Source organism: Girardinichthys multiradiatus, chromosome 1 (genome assembly GCF_021462225.1).
Source record: "Girardinichthys multiradiatus isolate DD_20200921_A chromosome 1, DD_fGirMul_XY1, whole genome shotgun sequence".
NCBI classification, from domain to species: domain Eukaryota; kingdom Metazoa; phylum Chordata; class Actinopteri; order Cyprinodontiformes; family Goodeidae; genus Girardinichthys; species Girardinichthys multiradiatus.
In genome coordinates, this window is record NC_061794.1 from 436,535 (window position 1) to 446,054 (window position 9,520).

Genomic DNA, 9,520 nt, shown 5'->3' on the forward strand with positions numbered 1-9,520 from the left:
TTACTAAAGTTAAAAAAATCTTTTTGTAAAAGGTTAAACCAAAGCTTTTCATACTTTCTGTGGAGGATAAAAAAGGACCACATTTGCTCACTAATCTCTGAATAGTGCTGGTTAAACTCATCAGTTTATCAGGCTGCGCCACACAGACACTTATAATGACCTCCAGAGCTCTTTAATACAGATTACTGTTGTAATGCCAACACACAATAAACCTTCTTTTTATGATTCTGTTAAATGTCATGTCAAGTTGTGTTGAATGTATTATTCATGCATGAAATCCCAGGTCACTTTAAAAATCAAGAGGCAAATGATACACCATTCTTAGAAATACAACTTTTATTAAAACTGTAATATTTATTCTAGTTATTGTGAAATAAATAGGTCAATGTAACACTTTAATAAAAAAATCATGTTTATGCTGAAAATGTAATAAAGCTAAAAAAAACAGTCAGTACAAAACATTTTCTTTGCATAGGAGTACATTTCCATTCAACCACAAAAAGTGCTAAATCACATATAAAGACCCACACTGTTATGTAGCCCACTAACATGTAAAAAACTAACCAAAAATATGAACTACAGTGGCTTAGACAGGTGTTCACCTGTAACTCAACATGTGCAAACAGCAGGTACACATGAGCTGGTAAAATAATGCAGCACAGGTGGAAACCAAAGCAGAGCTAGAAGGAGTGTGGATCTCCAGAGCTTCAGACATCACACACATAAAGCTCCAAATCAGCACCACTACATGGTCTTTAAACCTGGAAATACTGTACGGCGATATAAAGATGAAACCAGAAAACACTGAAGCAAACATTCATTATCGTGTCGATGGACATCTAGAGCTGTAATGATGAAGAAAGTCAAAGAGGAAGTGAGAGCTCCATGATTGCTGATCTGGAAGCAGATCAGTGGTCTGCTAGTTGCTGATGGTAAAGTTGCCAAGTTCTTTGCAGCCCTCTAGATCGGTCGATTCGAAACTGCTTCAGGGTTCTTATTGGACTGCTGTTCTCCTTACAAGTGAATTTCTTAAAGTTGACATAATTTTTTTCTTTTATTTAAAGCGTCCTAATGATGTAGAATCTGGTAAAAGTCAACTTTATGCATCTCTTCAATCGGGACTTCCTGATTCTGAAGGAGGCCAGCTGGTTGAGTTCTGTGTGTTTACCCTCCTGCGTGATGAGAACATTTTGCTTTTCTGCAGAAGTGATGAAAGATTTTTATTTCTGTAGGCTCTTCTCTTTGGGCTGTTGGGAGCTCCCATGTTCTCCAAGAGTCTCCTCTGAAACACAGCTTCGAACTACAAGACAAATGAGTGTCAGAAGGTGGTTGGAAGACATTAAAATAAAGAACAAAAATATTAAAAGTAATTAAAAAAAGTTGAATGCGTCAGTCATACCATGTCTAGGACTGCAGTGGTGGTGTGTGTTGCGTTGTTTGAAGATGTGGTTGGGGGAGTTGTAGGGAACTGTTTGGCCTTTGGTTTGGCACAATACATCTCCAGATGGTAAAGTTCACAGCCAGAGGATTTGCAACACTGATCTACAATTCCCTTCCCTCTGGGCCGAGGACCATAACCAGACCAGGACCCTTTACCTGCAGGGACAAACGTACCACATGAAAGCACATGTAGAAACAAAATGCTGATGCAGGTGAACCCTCTCATCTCCAACAAGGCCTACAAATTGCAAAGCTATCACATTATGAAAAAAAAAGGACTTAGGCTTCAGCTTTTTTTAGAACCTCTTTAGCAAATGGACAAAACATCTGAGTAAAATCAGAGATTTGTAGGAAAAGATGTCACATCATGATTAAGATGTACTCTTTACAAGTTAATAATTAATTAATTAACAGTTAATATTAGAATGTTTCCATTAGGTATCCAATATGAGAGTGGACTGGATTAAAATATCTTGTTTTTCAGACGGTACTCATAGTAAAATACCAGATGTGAGCAATTAACCAGCCAGACTACAGATTAGTTTAGGCCAGAGCTCTTTGACCTTTACAATCCAAGGAGCCATTTCTGCCCAGTTAAATAAAACTCATTCAGAGCCACAAATGTAACATGACCTTTCGAAAAAAGACAACTTCGAATTTTTGATAAACATCTACTATGGACTTCTGTTGTCTTTTTTAAATAACCACAATTTTATTTCTTTTTTTTAGGGTTTAAAATATAGAAAAACTTAAATTGTTTGAAAAAAAAGAGCATGGATACATTTTCTTCTATGGGATGTTAAAATTTGTCGAAGATGATGTATAATAAAAACTACATTTTTTGATTATTTATTCTTACTCTTTTTGCTTTTACTTTTTCTGCACAGATTCAGTTGTATCATAAGGTTTTCACCATTGGTTTAGATGATCAGTTTGTATTATAGTGGCTATTTAATCTTATGCTCACTGACTGATTTGCCAGCCAACAGTTTCAACTGGTTGCTACTGCCTGATGCTTGAATATTTACTGGGACCCATAAGGTATTTGTCTGCTGAATCTATTTGCTGTAGTATTTACAAGGGAAAAAATACCTAAAATGTATCTTGGAAAGGGGGAAAGGTGCACAACGGAGGTTAGAACGAAAACCACCTACTCAAGCAGAGTTACAAAAGGTAACTTCAATCAATAAAAGCAAACGTTTTATGCAAAACTCAGTGACAGACAGTTGTGAATCACAAGAACAATTCTTGCCTCAGAGTTCATTTCAAAAAACCCAAAAAAGCTTATTTCATACTGAATTTCGGGAGAATCTTTGGAGAACTGGGCACTGCCCTTGCTATGGAAGCATGCAGATTGAACACTGTACACTGAGGAGATACTGAGCAGCATGATATAATGCAACAAAGTACAGTGTGGAAATCCCTGTTGTTGAATACAAAGACCTGTGTTCCTGGATGACTTTTAAAGGAGTGTGGTACACCATTGCCGACTTTGGAAGAAGCTCTGTGCTGCAGCTCTTCCTCCTTCTCCTCCTCTTTTGCACCTTTTCTTTGTTTTTAGTTAGAAAGCTAGGGCTGCTCTCAGATAACAACTGTTTTAACAATAAGGCTATCGCACACTGAGGCACAGTGTTCTGGAGAGTCCACCGCTGTGCTGGTGGATTGCCATCAGTCTGATAGCAGATGCAGAAAGTGGCCTTGGTCAGAGCAGGGCGAAAGGTAATCAGGTGAAAGGGCTTCTGGGTAATTGTGTGTGCACTGTGGTAGAGATGATAGAGCTTTAAACAATGCCTGACAATCTGACACATCAATGCAGAAACCAAATGATTCCCTCTCTCCACGGTGGAGTATTGGTTTTCTTTTTTTTTGTTTCTAATAGAAAGTGGATGCTGCACTGTCATGCGTTGGCTCCATAACTAAAAAGGAAGCGTTAATGTTATTCAGCTGATAACTTCCTCACACTTATATCAGTGTTTTCATGTGGATACAGTGACCATAGCAATAACAGTGGAATAGGTATGTATTGGTCTGAGTGTACAATAACCTTCTTAGCATTGTTTTTAACAGGATTTGAATATCTGCATCTCTGTTGTTTTAACACAAAACCTACCAAAGGATCTTAAACTGCTGAAATGTTGTTACCTAAGTTCCAATTTCTCTATAGCAACTAAATATTTACTCGTAGTTTTTGAGGATGCATTTCTCTTTTTTTCCAGACAGAAAACTCCTTTTTACTCACAGAAACACCATTTATTTGCCTTGTTTAGTCATATTTCATGTGTGTTTTGCCTGGCAACAGTCACCATCCTCTCTTTGCTCACTTCTCTGCAGAAAATACCAGATGCAGTAGTCAGTTAAAACAGAGTCTGACCCTGTGCTCCCCAGCTGGGCAGACTAACAAATAATATGACAAAAAATGTCTCAAATATCGAAATTGTGCAGTTGCGAGATGTGACCTGTTAAGGATAGACGTAGCAAGACGGACTGTTTCTATATGATTTTATCATGCCAACAGATGTAAGCAGGGGAAAAACTAAGGCCAGTCTGATGTTTCCCACTGTCGCCACATGCTTCCTCAGAAGGGATGTCTGCAAAATCATTTACTCAATGGAATCAGCTGAGCGTCCTTTGAATAAAAAAACCTTCTACCAATTAAATCGAGAATTTGAGTTGCCTTGTATTATAACCGAGACTGAATCTGAATGTATTGTATGATTTTAAATTCATCTGTGGCTGGACTGTATTGGGTAGATCTGATAAATATTTCTGGACATGAACTGAACCTGTTTGTCTTGTAAAGTGTCTTAAAATAATATTCATTGTAAATTGGAGCTATAAAAATAAAATTACCTGTACAGAATTGAATGCATTTGTAACAGAGTGTAGACCAGGTTTAGTCAAAAAAACTCATAAACTTAACTATAAATAATATTATAAACTAATATTATTATTTCTCCATAATGTGTTCATTACTATTTGCTCGTGACATTATTCAGTTTAAATTAAATCGAATTTAGTCTACATATTATGAAAGTTCTTTGTCCCATTTTTTTATAGAAATTGGAATTTAAATCCTCTTGTGACAAAATAACCTTCCCCTGTTAAATTACTATTAAATGAAATGAAATGATGTTACTTGATTTGTTTTTACCTGACAGTGTTTTTAAAAACAGCATTTATATGTATTTGATCCAGTTGTTTTTATGCATGTGCTTTGTAATCTTCCATATATTTGCTTTCTTTTATTATGTTGTTTCTATGAAGCCCTTTTGAAAATGAGATAACACATTTCATGAAACTAATCTTTCTTTAGATTAAATCTGTTTTGTTAAACAAAGAAAAACAGACAGATAAAGTAATACATTTCCGTGCATTTTGCATTGATTCAACCAATTATTGCTGAAATGGCATGTATTTTGTTTTCAGCAGCTTACATCCCAAACCACGAATTTGCATGCTGACTGTGACTTACAGAACTGCAGAAAATACACAAAAGAGAGAAACAGGAAGACTCACCTAGGTAGAGTCCACGATCTCCGCAGACAAATAAGAGGTCACTGAGGAGCTCGGAACCACAGCGGAGTTGGGCGGCCTCCAAGAACAGTGGCCATCCTGCCAGACACATGCTGCAGTAGAACACGCAGATCCGAACACACAACACCTAAAAACAGAGAAATCATTTAGGTTGTACAAAATCACGTAACAATGCATTTTACACTGATTAACTGGGACCAGCCTACATAATGGACGCCGGCATTATGGAGCTCCACAAGGAAATCATTTAGTATGTTTTATGTTTGGGCTTCAGTGTGTTGCAAACCTAAATCTTTTAGTATTTTAAAGCAGGAGAAGGCATCTGAGGGTAATGTCCCAGTTATCTTTTAAATTAGTCAAAAAACTTCTCCATCCATTCTCTTATTTCTGCCACTGCCCTGACCTGTGGGAGGAAGGTGGAGTGGGTCTGTAAATCAGCTTAATTCATCCTCCTCATCAAAATGCATAGATGTGTGACATTAAAAAAAGAACTCTGTTCTGTTCTACAGAGTTATGGATGTCCCATTTAAAGGAACTTTCAACCTGATAACAGAATAAGATCCTCTATAGAGGAATCAGGATGAAAAACAAGATTTTTACATTCTTTCTTATCTTACAGTAATCATTTGATATGTAATCAGGGAGATGAGAATCAGATGTTATTTTTATTTTATAATTGGTATAAATATATCTGAAAAAAGCAGCATCTTCATTTTCAGCCCAACTTTTTCACATAGATAGAACATTTCTCCAGTTTCCAAATCAGACAGATAAAGCCTGGGTCAAAACAGTTGTTTCTAACAACACTGGGATGTGGTCATTTTTTATTTATTTCATTTGATCAAACAACCTTAAACTGAAGCTCCTAAAAAAATCTATCCTGTTTTCCTGCTTTGTGTAGTCTGCCTAAACTGTGACTCATCCATCATTTAAAGTTGTAATACTTTCTATGAATTTTTATGCAAGTAAGGGTAATGCAATTTCCTAACAGCAGCTGCAGCCAAACAGTTATAATGTCTCAGTGGATCCAAAGCTTCTCCCATCGGAGCAGTTTTAAAGGTTTCCACCATATGACTGATTGAAACATTGATCTCCTTGCAGCAAACAGAAGTGGACATCTCGAGTAGAGAACCTGACTGGTTAGCCTCGTTCTGCTTTGGAGTTTAACAGCAGCGGAGAGAAGGAAGCTTACCTTGACTGTGAGTGTTGGGGCAGTGTGGCAGCATGAAGGGTGCATCCTGTCTGGGTGGACGGACCTCAGCAGACCTGCAGATTTATACTGAGGAAACCAGAGGGGAGGTTAGCAGCAGCAAGGCTTTCTCCCTCCTACGCTTCTGACGTAGTTTCATGCTCGGATCTCGTCCCAAACGACTATCAGGTTATTTACTGTGCCGTATCACTGTCACGTAACAAGGCACAAACAAGATTCCTTTATTTCAGTATCAGAATGAGAAAATAAAGGACTCAGGCAGTTTCATCCATTTTCAGAAAGACTAACTGTGGTGTTCATGGATGGATACCTTACATTTCCTGTTAGATTTTAGGAAAATTTTAAAGAAGAGTTGTTGTATTTGTTGTATAACACACATATATGCCTTCTTTTAAAGCATAATAAAATCAGCTTTCTTATGTATCAGTTAAAGTTCAAGTAAAGGCTTTTGATTACAAAGCTCTGAGGAAAATCCTCATAGTGTGAGAACAGCAGAAGCATATATTTGCAAAGATGGCCTGCACACTTATATGGGTAGTTTAGTGATTACATCTACAAGCAGTCATTTTAAAAGTCTAACAAAAACAAAGCACTGTGCAAAAGTCCTGATCCAGGTCTTAACTAGTCATATTCAATCAATTAGAACGTGTTCCAGTGAAGCTTGTTTGTCACATAGTATTTTTTTGAAAAAAGTCTTAAAGCTGGTATAAAACATACCTTTCAAAAAGCCCACATTTCTGTAATAAAAAAGTTTGTTCTATTGGTCTGGTGTAATATTCTAATCTTAAGTGTCGTGTTTTTATCAGCTGGAAGCAGAAAATCCTCATATTTCAGTGGAAATAAAGGCTTGAAAATATTAGTTAGTGTGCAGTGAATGTATATGATGTTTCACTTAATGAGCCAAGTTATTGAAATAAATGAACTTTTCAAGAATATTCTAATTTATTGAATGGGTCTGTATTTCTTTTGGACTTTGGCTGCTTTTTCACTCATTTTCATGTAATGAGTGAAATACCTTATTATTTTGAGAAGTTTTTTTTTTTTTGTGACCCAAGTCTGATTTTTGAATTGTATGACAATTAGTCAAGAACCGATTCTAAATAGGATCTTTTGTCACAGAGACTCAGTTTGTTCTGTCAGCTGCAGCGAAATCTATGGGAAATCCAAAGATAAAACCGTTTGACAGAGAGAAAACACAATGTCAGGTCCAGCAGGACCGTTAGCTGAAAACTTCGCTGGGTTTTCTTCTTCAGTCTCACACAGGACGCGAAGTGCTGATCATTTGCAAGTGATTCATTTTTAGACATACCAAAATACCAGAGGAAATCATAAGAGAGGACTCCCCCTGGTGGCTGAAATATGTGAAACAGCAAAGTGCGTCCCCATAAGAAGAACTGCATTCTAAAATGTTTTTAAAGGCAATAATGGTGACTGCTTGTAACAAACACCTTAAAAATGGTGATTTAGAAGTAAAGAAAATTACTAAATTGTCCAACTCATTCTATCTAAACTACACTGTTAAGGTTTTTCTTTCTTTACTTGATTAACATAATTCTAACCTCTGTGTTTGGGATTCAGACCACTTTGCCCCAAACTTTGCAGCTTATAGACATGAAATAGGTGGAGGAATCCACTCTGACTTAATCCATTTATATTTGAACGTTTTGTAAGCCTTCAGGTTGGTATTTGATTATATTTGGAGCAATAGCTGCCCAAATTGCAGAGATTTTAAGAATTTTATTACACAAGTTAGAACTTGTTTAAAGCAGCCATCAGTGACATCACTTTAAAAGGTGACTTTAAAGTTTTATCATTTTTGTTTTTGAAAGATAACCATGTCTATTTCTAACACAGATGGAGCTCTGTGTGGGAAGCTGCAGATTCTGTAACCAACCTCTTCTTCTGCTCTGCTCGCCAGAACAGGAAAATATTCACCGAGTGATGTCCAATCACATCACAAGTTGTTAACAGTGGCTCACGTGAATCAAACTGTAGTACAACTGTTACGGTTTGAGGTTCTGTTCCCCTTCTCCACGAACACCAAACAAAAGCAGGCCAACAAAGAACCCTTTTACTTAACAGAAAAGACTAAATAATTCCATTAATGAACCTCAATTAACTGGAACCAGTTCTCCACAGCCCAACCAAGTCCATATCCATATAACCCTTGCTTATTGTTTCATGTCCATTTTGCAGTTATTACCAGTGTTTTCCCCATCTCTATTGTTTCTGAAACTAAAGAAGTTGTTTTAAAGAACTAAAAGAAGGTGATTATGCTCATCAGCAACTTGTCACACAGCAATAAAATCAACACATCTCTTCACTTCGGGGCTTCCATACCACAAAAAAGATTTACAACACCAACCTTAATGAAAGTGGGACGTTGTGTAAAACATAACTAAAAACAGAATAGCGATTTGCAAATCCTGTTCAACCTATATGCAGTTGCACAATGCACTAAAAAGAAAAGATATTTAATGTTCAATGAACTCTTGGTTTTTTTGCAAATATTCCTTCATTATGAATTTGATACTTGCAAAATGTTCCAACAAAGCTGGGACAGGGTCATGTTTACCACTGTGATACATCATCTTTCCTTTTAACAACTCAATAACTGGTCAGGAACTTAGGAACTAATTGTTGAAGCTTTGTAGGTGGAAATCTTTCCCATTCTTGCACGATGAACAACTTCAGTTGCTCAACAGTCCAGGGTTTCCGTTGTATTTAGTGCTTCATAATGAGCCACATTTTCAGGTCTGGACTGCAGGCAGGCCAGTCTAGTACCAGAACTCTTTTACTATAAAGTCACACTGTTATAACACATGCAGAATGTGGCTTGGCATTGCCTTGCTAAAATAAGCAGGACAACCCTGAAAAAGACAATGCTGGATAGCAGCAGATGTTGCTCCAAAACCTGGATGTACCGTTCAGCATTAATGGTGAAATCACAGATGTGCCTGTTACCCATGCCATCGGCACTAACACAACCCATACCAACACAGATGCTGTCTTTTCCACTTTCCACTGATAACAATCAAGATAGTTCTTTTCCTGTTTGGCCCGGAGGACACGATGTCGATGATTTCCAAAGAAATTAAAAATTTGGACTCATCGGGCCGAAGAACCCGTTTCCAATTGGTCCATCTCAGATGAACTGGGGTCCAGAGAAGCTGGCAGCGTTTCTGGGTGTTCTGTGTTAACTGGATTAGCAAAATCACTGTATTCTATTTTTATTTACGTGTTACACAAAGTCCCAACTTCATTAGGGTTGGAGTTGTACATGAATCTGAAATGTTGTATCAATGGAAATCTTGGACAGAGCAGCAGGTTGCTGAT

General features: G+C 37.2%; 1 protein-coding gene across 1 annotated transcript; it reads right to left on the reverse strand.

The window, feature by feature from the left end:
- Nucleotides 1-339: 339 nt before the first annotated feature.
- Nucleotides 340-9,484, reverse strand: igf3 (insulin-like growth factor 3). Its single transcript, XM_047379589.1, has 4 exons — nucleotides 6,167-9,484; nucleotides 4,957-5,101; nucleotides 1,400-1,596; nucleotides 340-1,300 (listed from the first exon to the last, which is right to left on the reverse strand). The coding sequence occupies exons 1-4, from the start codon at nucleotides 6,209-6,211 to the stop codon at nucleotides 1,112-1,114; spliced, it is 576 nt and encodes a 191-aa protein (XP_047235545.1). The 5' UTR covers nucleotides 6,212-9,484; the 3' UTR covers nucleotides 340-1,111.
- Nucleotides 9,485-9,520: the final 36 nt, after the last annotated feature.